This window comes from Diceros bicornis, chromosome 1, assembly GCF_020826845.1.
Source record: "Diceros bicornis minor isolate mBicDic1 chromosome 1, mDicBic1.mat.cur, whole genome shotgun sequence".
NCBI classification, from domain to species: Eukaryota; Metazoa; Chordata; class Mammalia; order Perissodactyla; family Rhinocerotidae; genus Diceros; species Diceros bicornis.
The window spans coordinates 49,383,761-49,399,616 of NC_080740.1; the positions used below are offsets into that span (position 1 = coordinate 49,383,761).

General features: G+C 36.9%; 1 protein-coding gene across 1 annotated transcript in view; it reads left to right on the plus strand.

Moving 5' to 3' along the window:
- ADAMTS19 (ADAM metallopeptidase with thrombospondin type 1 motif 19) overlaps nt 1–15,856 on the plus strand; it is a 228,082-nt gene that overhangs the window by 141,863 nt on the left and 70,363 nt on the right. The window contains exons 12-14 of the mRNA XM_058539839.1: nt 3,752–3,882; nt 4,815–4,987; nt 12,985–13,112. Of these exons, the coding sequence (XP_058395822.1) occupies nt 3,752–3,882; nt 4,815–4,987; nt 12,985–13,112 (432 nt within the window). The remainder of the gene's footprint in view (nt 1–3,751; nt 3,883–4,814; nt 4,988–12,984; nt 13,113–15,856) is intronic.

Sequence of the window (15,856 nt, forward strand, 5' to 3'; positions counted from 1 at the left end):
AGCTGTTCTAGGAGCCATCATGAAAATAGCTTCCCACACTCTGCAGTTGAGTGCTGTAGTGCTAAAATATTTGAATGCTTGCAACTTCGCACTAAATACTGCTAGCTTGGTACATTGCAAATCAGGAAACAAAGCTGGGGATTTTGTAATGTGTTACATCTAGTGATGTTAATCTAGCTGTATAACTAGTTCACTTAAGGGTATATAATTAAGTCTGAGAAGGTTGTGATTCAAAATGATTGTGAAGATTGGAATTGATCTACTATTTATAGACAGCATTTTCCAAATTAAAAGCAGCTTGTTTTCTTTCTTCTCCTTTTCTCTTTATAAAACTATCATCTGGGGCTGGCCCTGTGGTGTACTGGTTAAGTTCGCATGCTCTGCTTTGGCAGCCTGGAGTTCACGAGTTCAGATCCTGAGTGCTGGACCTACACCACTCATCAGCCATGCTGTGGCAGTGACCCACATACAAAATAGAGGAAGATTGGCACAGGTATTAGCTCGAGGCTAATCTTCTTCAAGCAAAAAACAAAAAAAAAGGAAGATTGGCAATGGATGTTAGCTCAGGGCAAACCTTCCTCACCAAAAAAAGTTAAAAAGTCTATTTCAGGCTGAAGCTTAAAGGGTTATCATTTAGCCAATCTGCCATTATAAAATTTTCTTAAATTGTGAAATAAAAAGTATGTTACCATTGGGGGCTGGCCCGGTGGCGTAGTGGTTAAGTGCGTGTGCTCCGTTTCAGCAGCCCGGGGTTCGCAGGTTTGAGTCCCGGGCACAGACATATGCACCACTCATCAAGCCGTGCTGTGGCAGCATCCCACATACAAAAAATGGAGGAGCATGGGCATGGATGTTATCTCAGGGCCAATCTTGCTCAGCAAAACAATAAATAACCCCCAAAAAAGAAAAACAAATTAAAAAAAAAAAGTATGTTACCATAAAAAAATAACTATCATCTGTGTTTACATTTGCATTTAATAGAGGTTAAAGAGTTGACCAGTGATTTGGTAAAAATCGAGAAATGTACGTTTTTTACGTAAAATATTTGCTAGGAATTTGGGTATGGGAAAGGAAACAAATACCAATTTACTAGAATTTTTAGACTGTTTTGAAAGAATCTACGTGATATATGTTAGTTATTTACGTTCCTAAATTGAGATACTTGGAGTTACCATCATCATTCATTATTTAAAAAGTGAAAACTGTAATATCCATATAATCGCAAATTTGCATATGTAGAGAGTTTATTGCCTCTTTCCTCCCCTTCTCTCATTCTACAATATATGTACATGAAGATTTGATTGGAGAATAATGTTTCCTTTGACATCTCTATGGACCTCTTCCATAGGGTGTTGTCATGAACTTCCTAGACATAGCCACATAGAAATTTGGGAGAATAGAAATATAGTCAATTTTTTTTTAAGTCATGTACTATCCCATAAATAGTCTATATTATATATTCCCTTAGCATTTTCATAAATCAGACTGAATCAGTAGATATGATGAATTATGAGCTTTTTAAACCATGTGTAATATCTTTTTTGAGACTAAAAAATACAAATGAAACAAAACATGCTGCTAGAAAATTTATGAGAAGCATCATTAGGCTCATTTTATATACAAACTCAGTAGAATATATAGTATAATAATTTAGACAAAATTTAACACTTTTCTGAATGTTGAAGTACAGCACCACCTAGAAGACATAAAAACAGATTCTCTATAGTTTCATCTGGAGATCTGTTTATCTGCCAGGTGATAAACTTTAAGTATTATACTATGCTTTCTCTCAATTTCCTTGATTTGTGTATGCAAACTGGCTTGCATATATGTTTCCGTTTTTCATCTGCCAGATTTGGTCTAGTTTAAATGATGTGCAAGTCTAGGTCCTGGTCTTTCCCAGATATTTTTAGTCTGCTATGAACTCTAGCTCAGCGTTTTAATGCCAGCTTGCTGCTAAATGGGCAAGGAGCTCTGATATGCACTCTGGGAAAAATAAACACCCTTCAAGTAGGCCTAAACAATTTGACCAATTGAAGTTTGACAGCTTTCACTTGGATTTTTTTTTTTTTTTCATGACTGGCATGACATTGTTAAATCCTTAAAACCAGTAAATTGTTTAAGAGTTTTCACAGGGTCTGTTTTTTCCCCTTTTGTAATTTTCAGACTAAATCTTCATGCAAAATCCTAATTTATTTCATGGTAATCTCAGTATATCAATACACTCTGGGTTGCTGAGGTTTATTTTTTTTTCAAGCATAGATTTTAAACTTCTTGAATCTAAAAGAGGTTGAATTTAAAATTTGACATCATTAGAAAAAATCTGCTGGAACTAATTATTTTATTGCATATAAAAGCATTAATGAGCTCAAACAAAACTATGTAGCATAGTTTTCTAAATTCTGTCTTCTAAAATCAACATTTAAACATATTTTCAAAATAAATTTTAAAGAAATATGGGTCAATAAAGATCAGAATAAACAGAATTCTGGCTAGATTTTTGGAAACATTAATAACTTTAATATTATGATACATACAGTTTATTATTATTATAGTTAACCTTTATTAAATCCTTAGTATGGGCTATGCATTGTGCTTAGTGCTTCATTTAACCCCTGCAAAAAGTCTATTAGATAAATATGATTACCATTCACATTTTGAAATGGGAAAACCAAGGATCAGTATTTCTGCAGTTTCCTCAAAATCCCTTATAAATCACGTTGCCATTAAGAGCAGAAAATTGTTTAGGGGTGGAGGTATCAGCTTGCTCAACCCTCACCATTATACAATCATTAATCTAAATTTTCATAATCTTTACTCATTCTCAGCATGATTTTGCTCAATTAAGTTTACCTTGAACATGTTGCTATGACCATCATATATCTGATTTTTCAGGAATAAGGAGGAATTGTAATTATCTGTCCACGAAATCCTGGCAACCATTCCTCAGTGACTGCAGAAACAGCCGCTTTTGCTGCTTTTGTTTAAAATTAATGAAAAAATAAATATAAAAAAGAAGAGAGCACACTTTTCTCTTCTTTCATGGTTATCTTTCTCAGTTAATAGATACCAAATAAGCTACAGAATAATTGGAATGAAATGACAGAATTTCAAAGAGTCTAATTGCCCAAGTTTTTCAAATAAACAGCTCTCAAAAGAAAACTGGCTATAATGTGAATGCATGAATATGATGGGAATTCTTTCAGGAAAAAAAAAAAAGGCATAAAGGAAAGTGCTAAAATTTAATCATACTTTCAAAGAGAGTACTCTGAATCACTGAAATTTCAAATCAAAATTGCTGTTTGCTAAAACGGCTGCTTCACTGTGGTAATAGAAGGAAATTTATGTCTTATTTTCCATTCTTATATGACTCTGTGTTGCTTTTGTTTGTCCCTTTTAAATTGTTATGTTTCTTAGAATGTGTTAGTTTTTCTTTCCTGGCTGTGCAACCCCAAATTCCCTCTTCATCCTGTCTGTGTCACAAGTACTGAGTTCTCAGGGCTGTAGTACAAATATCTGTGTGCTGTTTTCATGACAAGACTGTACGATCTGACATGAGAACTGGGAGAACTGGGCCATTATGTTACTATGACAATAAGCAAGTGCCAATTTATTTTTGGTGTTTTTCAATTCCACACGTTTGGGGTTCTAATAGACCTGATTTAATCGCAATTCCAGTGACTCTATAGGCCAGTGAATGATTTTCCGTTGTGCCCTGATTTGTTCACCTAAGACATAACTTTTGGAATAGTGGTGTAAGGCTGGAGAATGTACCAGCAGGACCTCAGCACCTGGACATGTGGCCGGAGAGTGGAGCATGTGGAGTCCCTGTAGCCGAACCTGCAGTTCTGGGATCAGCAGTCGAGAGCGCAAATGTCCTGGGTAAACGCAAAGTTCCTGGATTGGGGGAGGGCATTTTTTTCTTCAATTTTGAAATGCAAAGGTTTCATTGATAAACCATGTTGGAAAGCAAAAGAAACTCCTCAAGTCCTACTCAACTTTGGAAAACAGAAAAGTCCCTCAAATTATTTATTTTATATAAAACTTCCTTTTAAGAAGAAAATAAGACCAACCCTTCTAAGAACAAATAATTAAATGCTACTCAAGATGCTTTCTTGAGTAAATCAAATAAAATATTGTGTTTAAGCAGGGAGACATGTTAGAAAAAGCAAATCAACATTTAAAGGAGCTGAGAGAAGAAAGGAAGACGGTAGGACTTCAGAATGGGAGCGAATGAGAACAAAAGTAATGTCAATAGAGCTAAGAATGATGAAAAATGAAAACATGCTATGCACAAGACAGATAGGGATCATTACAAGATCAGCTTGTTCAACCCACCATTCCCAGCGTGATCCTAGGAAAGTGTGTGAGGCAGTCATTGCAGCTTTATGCTTTAACTCTTGGTGTGGTCTCAGTGGCCCTGTTCCTTCACGAGCAATTTTAAAGAATTAATGTGAAAATGTTAGAGGCGTCTCCTATTGTAAGAACCAAACTCCTGCGTGGGAATTGCACGCTTTCTATTTTGCCCTCAGCATCTGCCCTTTACTCTTCTGTATCATTTTCATGGCAAGCTGGCTTTTATTTCTCATGTATTTTGAAAGTTAAATTGATCAAGGATTGGAAAAAATATATAGTTTTTTAAAAATAAAAATACGGTTTCCTATGGTTACCATTTATTGTGTCCACATTTTCAAAAGTTAGTTTAATATAAAAGATTATACCTTATTAATATAATGGTTTTGAATTTTTTTAAAAAAATGAGTAGTTAACATTAAAAAAGAGATAAAATTGATTATTTGTACTGTCTTTTCTAGGCTAGGTTCTGAAGCAAGGGATTGTAATGGTCCCAGAAAACAATACAGAATATGTGAGAATCCACCTTGTCCTGCAGGTTTGCCTGGATTCAGAGACTGGCAATGTCAGGCCTATAGTGTTAGAACTTCGTACCCAAAGCATATACTTCAGTGGCAAGCTGTCATGGATGAAGGTAGGAACAACCAGATCACCACCATCTTAATTAACTAGACTTCTAGGTTTGCAAAGTGTTTTATAATAATAGTAAATGCTATTTTGCAGATTATGTTCTAGGTATTTCAGAGCTCTGTTTTTTCTACCTTTACTGACATATAACAACCACAAGCACTGACAAAAAAATATATTTAAAAATATACAGATATTACTGCACATCTATTAGATAAACTACAATAAAAAAGACTGACGGTACCAATACTGGTGAGGGTGAGGAGAAACGATCTCTCATATATTGCTGGTGGAAATGTAAAATGGTACAACCACTCTGAAACATAGCTTGGCAGTTCTTTAAATAACTAAACATATACTTATCATATAATTTAGAAAGCACAGTCCTGGGCATTTATCCCAGAGAAATGAAAACGTACAACCGTAAAGAATTCTGTACACATATGTTCATGGCAGCTTTATTTTCAATAGCCAAAAACTGGTAACAACTAAAAAGGTTCTGAGTAGCTGAATAGTTAAATAAACTGTGGTACATCCATACCGTGGGATATTATTCAGCAGTAAAAGCAACAAACTGTTGACATGTGCAATGACTTGGTGGATTTCAGAACATCATGCTGAGTGAAAAAAGCCAGTCTCAAAAGGTCACACAAGTACTGTGTGATTCCATTTAGATAACATTCTTGAAGTGACAATGCTACAGATATGGAAAAAAGATAGATTAGTGGTTGGCAGGAGTTAGGGATGGTGGTGGGGAGAGGGCTACATATTACCATGAAGGGGTAGCATGAGGTAGAACTTTGTGCTGATGGAATAGTTCAATATATTGATTGTGGTGGTGGTTGTAAAATTTACACATGTGATAAAATGGCATAGAACTATACACTTGCATGTACCAATGTCAGTTTCCTGGGTTTGCTATTGTACTATAGTTACCAAGGTGTAACCATTGGGGGAAACTGGGTGAAAGGTATACAGGGACCTCTCTGTACTATTTTTGCAACTTCCCATAAATCTTTAATTATTTCAGAATAAGAATTTTAAGAAAATTATATGCTGCTTTATTATTTAAGAATGATAATTCTTGCCCATGGTCAGTGGGCTGTGGGTTTGAGTTGCAGTTTCCAAAAGTGGTGGTGAATTCTCTGATTTAATTGACCATCATGCCCCTAGTCTCTCCTTTCTTTCTTTCTCCCATTAGTCAATTTGGACTGTGCTTTCCATCATTTCAATCATACTCCTAATATCCTAAATTCCATTGTTTATCGATTTCAGTGCACCCATCTGACAAAATGCATCTCTCAGTGTAAGCATCTGAGCATACATGCACTAATGGAAACTGCCAAACAATGGGGCAGATTATTCCACCACATAATGGGGGGGCGAGGGGAAGCAGCCTTCAGATGATTACCTCCTCATCTTCTTGCTATCAAACATGTAAGCCTAACTATATCTGCAGACATTGCATCTGCTTTCTACTATATAGCAAAATTTTTTGGGGGGGGGCATATATGTTTATTATTGTTATATTTTCTTCTTATTATTATATTTTTTGTTTATTGCAGTGACATTGGTTTATAACATTGTATAAATTTCAGGTGTACATCATTACACTTCTATATCTGCATAGATTACATCATGTTCACCACCCAAATACTAATTACAACTTGTCACCACACACATGTGCCTAATTATCCCTTTTGCCCTCCTCCCTTCCCCCTTCCCCTCTGGTAACCACCAGTCCAATCTCTGTCTCTGTGTGTTTGTCTGTTGTTGCTTTTATCTTCTACTTAGGAGTGAGATCATACGGTATTTGACCTTCTCCCTCTGACTTATTTCACTTTGCATAATACCCTCAATGTCCATCCATGTTGTCACAAATGGCTGGATTTCATCGTTTCTTATGGCTGAGTAGTATTCCGTTGTGTATATATACCACATCTTCCTTATCCATTCGTCCCTTGATGGGCACTTAGGTTGCTTCCAAGTCTTGGCTATTGTGAATAACGCTGCAATGAACACCGGGTGCATATATCTTTACGCATTGGTGTTTTCAAGTTCTTTGGATAAATACCCAGCAGTGGAATAGCTGGATCATATGGTAGTTCGCTCCTTAATTTTTTGAGGAATCTCCATACTGTTTTCCATAGTGGCTGCACCAGTTTATGTAGCAAATTTTAATTCCTCCTTTTCAAAGCCAGTCGCTCCATCTGTGCCCTGAATGTCATCCCCATCTTCCCTTTTCAATTAATTTATCGATTACTACTACTTTCTCTTATATATTTAATCTCTTCTCTATGATTTTTCACATTCAATTTTAAAACATATTTAAGACTCCTCCACTAAAAAATACAAACCTTTCTTCAGGCTCATCGCCACCTCCAGCTGGTATGCTTACACTCTCCCCCTGCTCATAGACGCTCTTCTCAAAAAAGAGCCATCTGTTTTCCAACCCTCTGTTTCTTTGCTTTCAATCTGGATTCCACCAACTCAAATCTCACTAATGTCATCAGAGACTTTCATAAAAACTAAACCTAATGAATGGTTTCCAGTCCTCCTCATACTTGACCTTTCAAATACATTCAAATGATTGGCCACATCTTGGTTCTTGAAACACTCATGTGCCTTGATTTCCACGACACAACACCATCCTGGCTTTCCTCTATCTCAGTGTGTTCTCCTCCTGCCTATCCCAGCTGCTATTCTATTTTCACCCTACATTTTCTTCTTAGGTGATCTCGTCTATCCCCATGATTTTCAATATGCAAATAACTCATGAATTTGTCTTCAGCCAGATTTTTCCTTTGGGCTTCTATCTTGTATGTATAACTTCCTACTTGATATTTCTGCTTGGGTATCTTCAAGCTTAAGACTAAACTCACGATTGTAACCCTTCCAATCCATGTGAATTCTGATCTACTTTCACATCTTCTATCTCAGTGAAGGTTATACCTGCGTTGCAGTTGCACAAGCCAGAGATGTATGTCATTGTTAACATTTCCATCTTTCTCCCCCACATATCCAGTCCCTCACCATATCTTATCTATTTTACTTCCTGAATAAGAGATATTCAGATGGAGTGGCTCTCCACTCCATCTCCACTCTCATTATTCTAACCTCCAGTTTTCAGATTCTCTTGCTTGGGCTACTGTAGTGGCTCCAAAGTAGTCCTTCTGCTTCTGCTCTTCTCCCTCAATTCACTCTTCATAGAGCATCCTAGAGATCTTTATATAAAATGCAAATCCAATCATATTGGTCTCTCACTTAAAGCATTTCAGAGGCTTCCCATAACTCTTCAGGTAAAGACCAAATTCCATAACATGACATGCACAACAAGACCCTTATTAATCTGTTTCCTTCTGTTTTCTCCTGCCTCATCTAAAACCTTGCTCCCTTTCACTCTGCACTCCAGATATTGGTCTTGTTTCACTGCCTCAAACATGTCTTGCTCTCTTCCCCGACATGGCCTCCAAACATACTGTTTCCTCAGTTGAGAGGAAATAACAGCCCAATCTTCTAGTCAGACAATCTTCTTAATAAATGGTAATTCTATCCTTCCAGATGCTTAGACCAAAAACCTTGAAGTCATCATTTTTCTTTTCTTTCTCTTTTACTATACATTCAAAATATCACTAAGATCACATTAGCCCTATCTTTAAAGTATCTGTCTAACTGATCTTTATGTCTGTGCCCTTGCACCTCCTTCAGTCTCAACATAACAGCCAGAGTGGTACATTTAAAATGTCATTCACATCATGTTATTCTTCCATTCAGTACTGTCCAATATCTTCCCAACTCACTAAGAGTAAAAGTCCAAAATTCTCTTAATGGCCTGTGAGGACCTCTGCTACCTGGCTTCCTGGTACCCTCTGACTTCGTCTCTACTGTTCCCCATTACACCCTTCCATCCACTCTGGCTCCCTTACTCTTCCTAGAATAAATCAGGTACCTTCCTATCTTAGTGTTTTGGAAGTTGTTGTTTTCCCTGCTGAAACATTTTCCCCAGATATCAGTATGATTCATTCTCTCACCTCCTTCAGGTCTTTTCTTAAATGCTAACTCAATGCTTTTTCTTTCCCGGATTTATTCTTTTTTCACAGAACTTGTCATCATCTGCCATAATATTTTTTTGTTTTATTTGTTATAAGCCTGCTCCAAATAATAGTTGTAAGAGCAGGGCTTATTGTCATATCTTATGCATTGCTATGTCTTTAGCATCATAAACAGTACCTGAACAGAGTAGGCACTTAATAAATATTAGATGAATGAATGATGTGTCTTATGGGAATTTTCCAGTGATCTGTCCTGGCCCCTCTTCTCTTCTCACTAAGCATTCTCCTTGGGATAATCTTACTTATTTGCTAGGTTTTATTTGTCATCTGTATTCTAAAGAAACACGAATATTTATCTCCAAGTCAGATCTCTCTGTCCTCGTCGCCTTAGCTGCTTACCTATCTGTTGCATGACATCTCCAGTCAACATCCCATTCATTTCTCACTCAACATGCTCCCAGTTGAACACACCCGCTTCCCTTTTCCTTTCTCTCTCACTCCCACCATCTGCTTCTCTTACTGTGCTCTCTCACAGAGAATGGCATGATCAACCTCATTACCAGGCTAGGCCAGATCCTTCTTCCTCAGTCTACATCCACCTGTAATCAATCAGCAAACTCCATTGTCCAAACCTTGTTATCCCTACTCCCAGCATCTTTGTTCATGATTGCACCGTCTCTAACCTGGATTCCTCAAACAGCTTCCTCCCTGTCTCCCTGACTGCAGTCTCACCCTCCTCCAGCCCGTACTCCCCACTTCAGCCAGGCTGGTCTTTTTAAAGGCCAGCTCTGTCAATCACTGTGCCAAGTAATACCTTTCCATGTGTCCTCTTGCTCTCAGGACCAACCTCAAACTTTATGACCTGGTTTATAAGGCCATTTTTGTGGTCTTCCCCACCTTTAACTTCTCTTGCCTCATCTCCACCAGTCCCTTTTGTAGTCTCCAGCACAGCCAGGCCAAATTCCATTCCATCCCTCATATACATCAGGCTCTCTTATTTCTGAGCCCATAAATATGCTGCTTTCTTGGGATAATACTTTTTGTTTCTTATGCTTTGATCTCTCCCTTCTCATTTTTTTTTTTTTTACCTTGAAAACTTCTACTGATTTTTTGGACTCAGTTTATGTCAAGTCGTCTAGGAAAAAAGAATCCCCTTGGTCCTCCAAACTAGATATGTGCCCCTTCCAAGTATCCCACAAGCACTCTGTTGTAGCAGATTTTAATGTGTCTATATTCCCCCTGTTGTCTGTGCCTAGTGTACAGTCTGACGATTGTTGTTTCTGATGAATATTTGTTGCATAAATTTGAATACATAAATATATCTTTGCAAAAGTGCAATCAATATGACTATTCATATCATGAAAATCATCATCTGATCATTTGAGGGTTAATTCTATCTCTACCTCTAACTGGTTGTGAGTTTTGATAATATTAAATTCCTTTGAAACCTGTTTACTCATATGTGAAATGAGATAGGAAACAAGTTCCCTCCGGATTAAAAGAAAAATCAGAATTGGATAGGAGTCCATTTAAAATATTAAAGCTGTTGGAAATCACAGTTAAAGAAGTTCCTAACTCCTGGCCGGCCCCGTGGCGTAGCTGTTAAGTGCGTGCACTCGGCTGCTGGCGGTCCGGGTTCGGATCCTGGGCACGCACTGACGCACCACTTGTCAGGCCATGCTGTGGCGGCATCCCACATAAAGTGGAGGAAGATGGGCACAGATGTTAGCTCAGGGCCAGTCTTCCTCAGCGAAAAGAGGAGGATTGGCATGGATATTAACTCAGGGCTGCTCTTCCTCACAAAAAAAAAAAAAGAAAAAAGAAGCTCTTAAGTCTTATAAAGTGTTGTTTATTATCAAAATGATCCATAATAGCTATTTATATAATCAGCAGGTTAACAGTTTTGGTAATTTTGCAACACATGTCAATCAAACACATCAGTCTGTATGATGACTGAAATACACAACAATAATTAGTTTTCATGTATTATAGCACTATGGAAGAAATTAAAGCATATAATTCTTTAAAAATCCCGTCTTCACAACATATGCCACCTTAAAATGCAAGTGGCTATTTCCGTTATTCTTATGTAATACATGCATCTGTGGCTAGAATAATTAAATGGACAGTAACGATGCAGTAGTGAACATTTCTTTTTACAGAAAAAAGATACATGGCTTTAACATGTGGGTATTTTGCATACTCTATGCTGAAATTTGGCTGAAATCCATGTTTAATGCATATCTTGGAAAGAGTTGGTCTCTTAAATCAAGACAGAGCCTGCCTGCCAAGTACTGGCATGTTACATGGATCACTGTGATGTCACAATCTCGAGGGTATGCTCCAGGAAGGAAGATTGGTATCAAATGTTTATGTCATCTGTAAAGCTAAAGCAAGCACAGTGAATTGACAGTATGTTGTAAAGGGAGAAATACAAAGATTTTTATTTGAATTCTTGCTTGCAATGTGAATGGAATTTTCTAGACAAACTCCTTTCAATGTTATTCATATATCTGGTTTGCTCCTCCTTCAATGAATACTCCAGAAAAAGAATTATATATATACCACTTTTAAAGTGTTGCAATTATAGCAGCTGTTTTTAAGTCCAAAGATATGACACAGTGAGCAGTCATTGAATAAACATAACCTACTTTGAGGTGTGAGAGCACACTGAAATGCTTTATTGCGGCTTATAATGGCATCTTAAAGGGAAATTTCAAAACCATGCACATTAAAGGCCATGGTCCAACTACCCAAAATTGTTCAGAGCAGTATTCAGAAGCCACATGTGAAAACTGTTTGAAATGTTCAATTCTGAAGGCTCATTTAACTGTCTGTCTTCTCTTTGCAAAGTGATACTCTGCTCCCTGCCTCTGGCTGTTATTTGGTATTTATAGAATCCCATCAGCATACGTGGAACTTTACTGAAGACATAAGCGAAGATCAGTGTCAGAGGCTGTAAACTATTTTCCATTCTATTTATATGAGCTTAATAAACATTAAAGAGCCTGACTGGTGTCAGGCCAGTAGAGTAGTAATGTAGCATGGAAATTGCTCTGAAGTTTCAGATTTGGCTAATTCTACCACTGGTGTTACCAAATACTACAGCTCCTCTGAAGGATGCTTAGAAATAGAAACAGCACTTTAAAAATATTTTGCCACTCTTTCACTGAGCCTAACAGGCAAATGTTTTAACTCTAACCAGTCTTATTGCTTAATGAAGCACTGAAGAAGACTGCCTGCCATTCAAAGATTCTTGATCTAGAACAGTGGTTCTCAACTCAGATATTATATATACTGATAGGCTTTCTGAGTAAGCAATAAAGGGAATTGAGCTAGCCCTTCAGCGATTGTGCATACTAGTGGATATTCTCATGGGATTGTATTGCATTTCTAAACATCCTCGTAATGGAAAATCTTATGTGAATTGCTCATCTTAGAAGTGCTTCTTTTTCCCTTTAGTAATTTTTCAATTAGAAAATGCCAAATGCATAGGATTTGAAAATTAATGTGTTGGAATTTAGAAGTGAGACATCAAGAAAGGCTTCATGAACAAAGTAAATCTTAAGTAGGCAGAATTCTGATATGTACTTAAGATAAAGGGGAATTCATTCCAAAAGATATGACCAAAACATGGGAGTGTGCATAATATTTTTCAGGAAGAATGATTGATTTGTGTGTGGTACAGGTTTAGTGCCAGAAAATAATAAGTGATACATTTTAAAAGTAATTTGAAGACGTATTTCTTAAGAAGGAGGTTAATACTCATTGAATACCTTTTCCCCTCCAGGCATTATCTCATTTACTACACATAATAACCCTCATGTATTACATTACTCAATTAACATAAAATTATATTTTTTATTCAACAACTCTTCTGAAAAATAAAGCTTGAAATAAAAGTATTTACGAAGTAACTTTTGCTCATTTTTTTAATCCACTCTGTGTGTAGAAAAACCCTGTGCCTTGTTTTGCTCTCCTGTTGGAAAAGAACAGCCTGTTCTTCTGTCAGAAAAAGTGATGGATGGAACTTCTTGTGGATATCAGGGATTAGATATCTGTGCAAATGGCAGGTGTCAGGTAAGACATGCAGAAAGGGAGAATGTATATGCTGAGGGAGGATTGTGGGACCATTGAGCAGCTGCACGGTGTGGTGGAAAGCTCTGCATATAGATTCAAAAGATGTGGATGTAGTCCTGATTCAACTGTGAGCTTGAGCAAGTCTGATCTCCTTTGAAACTTCATTTCTTCATCTGTATAAGGAAGGGTCTGGACCAGATAAGCTGTAATATCAATTAATAGCTGAAACAATCTGAGATTTTTATTCTGTAATGTACATGTTACAGGTCTAAAATTGCAACACTTTGGGCATTTTATTTCAAAACATTCCAGACCAAAAATTCAAGCACTGCAGTTCTCCATGCTTTGTGTCCAAGACTGAGCCATGTGGCAAAAGGCTATAAAATCAGTCCTGTTACTCACTTAATATTATTTTCAACATACTTGAATCAACTGATTTTTAAATGTACATTCAATTTTTTTATAGTACTTAAACTTTTCCTTTGCCTTTCTCTTGCTTTTAAAAAATAATCTCCATCTACTACATGAATTATGTGCTCTTTTTTATTTATCTTTAGAAAAGTGGAAATTCTGTTAAAGTGAGTATGAACAGCATAGTGGAAGATCAAAGGCTAGAACTTAGAAGTTGCTCGTTTTAGCTCTGCTACTATCTCAAGTTGGCTCTTCCTGGAAGATTAATAAGCAGAAAGTTAAACACCAAGTGTTTTCATGATTAAAATCTATGTGGGGAGTGGAAGGAGGCAGGATTGGGCACAGGGAGAAAAGGGCTTGGTACAGTCACCATTAGACCTCAGCTGACCCTCTGGGGAGCCTTGATGCTGGGATGGCTCTTCAGAGTTGTCCCTAGTTGGGGTGAGAAAACCAGGCCTTTTCCCCCAGCATCCACTGGTGTTTGGATGCAAGTTGCCCCAGGAAGGGGATGAGAACTTGGGAAAGGCAGTTTTCTTCAGGTGAGGCAATTTTTGAAAAGGGCTGATGACTCAGAGCCATCAGCTGATAAACGTTTCAGGCATGGCAGGGAAATAAAGCCTTTAGTTATGAAAGAGGTGTCTGAGGGGAGCAGCACTGAATCCTTGACAGCCACTGGGAAACCATGTTCTTGGGAAAATCGTTTAAAATATTATGTAGCCATTAACTAATCTGTAAAATGAAGTTGTTAGACAAATGGTCATTGACTTTTTTGTGCAATACACTCCTTTGAGAATTTGATGAGGCGTTTGCTTTTTCCTGGGAAAACTACCTGCCTGACCACACACACACACGCCAAAATTTGAAAACAATGACAAGCTATGGATAGATCAATCTGTGGACCAATAGTGGTCTGTGGACTTCTGGGTAAAAACTTGGAAATAGCATGAAACTTAAGTGCTTTACCAGCTCTAAGATTCTATATTTTGCCAGCATGCTATAAAGTTTAAAGCACGAAATCGTGTAATACCATTGGCATAAAAACCAGTCTAATTACATATTAATTTCCTTTATTCTTTAACAGAATATGACAGTAACCTAAAATGTAATTTTTCATTTGTCTGTAAAAAAATAATTGCAGGTATTTACCTGTACATATTTTGTTTTCAGGTGTGTATGTTGTGGAATTAAAGCTTTTAACCTTATTTCATCATTATATGTAAATCTGTCAGATTAGTGTATGTCCTAAATGAATTTATTTTTCAAAAAAAAATTATTTTCCTAACTGTGTATGCCAAATACAATAACCTAAATTGCTATGCTTTTCACTTAACAGTATTATAAAAGCCAGAGCTTTTAAAGAGTCCCTAGCTAGACAGTAAAATTACAGCGACAACAACAAAAAATTCTGCATAATGCTCTGTGAATCTGATGATTATAATTAAGTTAAAGTTCCATGAAATGCATTGTGACTTCTGACAGCACTGGAATACTTCATGATTCTGGCTTTTTAACATTTTAAAATCCTTCATTCAGTCTTTCAATATAATTAAAAACATGCTTCTTTTTTTCTTTTTGACAACTCTCTACATATTGTGTTTGGCTAGAGTGTTTTGTTTTATCACAAAATATATTGCACCAAAGCTGAATGTAGAATTCTAAGCTTGGTGAGTGGATTAAGGAGGGCAATTGAAAATAGATGGCTTTCTACTCGTGACCCAACTTTGCTCTGTGACGTTTCCATTATGGAAAAGGATAGAGAAGGCTCTACTCTGTATTATGTTATCTGCCCATCTCCAGCATACCAGTGGTGCTTCAGGTACCTGCCGCCAGTTAAACGGCATTGCCTTCTCAAAGTCGTTCATCCTCCACTGTTGGAGTTATGTGAACATATTTTGATAAGTGTGGATACTTGAGACTACCAGTAACAAAACACAAAATCTTTGATTCTTATTCTAAAAATACGTGATTATTGAGCCAGGCATTATGTCTATCCCCGACTTTTATTTTAGGTTTACAGACTTGTAATATTCCAGTTACAAGGGTTAGAAAAAACTAAGAAACTACTAGGTACTGATTTATTCAGTCATTTAAGTACTATTTATTGGATTTATTGTATTTGCCAAGAAACAAGGTAGGGATAGAGCAATAAAGGTACTTTTCTCATTTCACAACCATTTTAAACTCTACTCTAAATTTTTTCCACATTCGTACATGAAGGAGAGATTTTTTTTCCCCCGCCCCTCACCCCAGGACTCCCCAGTCTTTTCATGACTCCTGCTTAGTGAACTCTTTGCATACCTTTGTTGTATTTTGAGAATTTCCTGTGGTGGCCA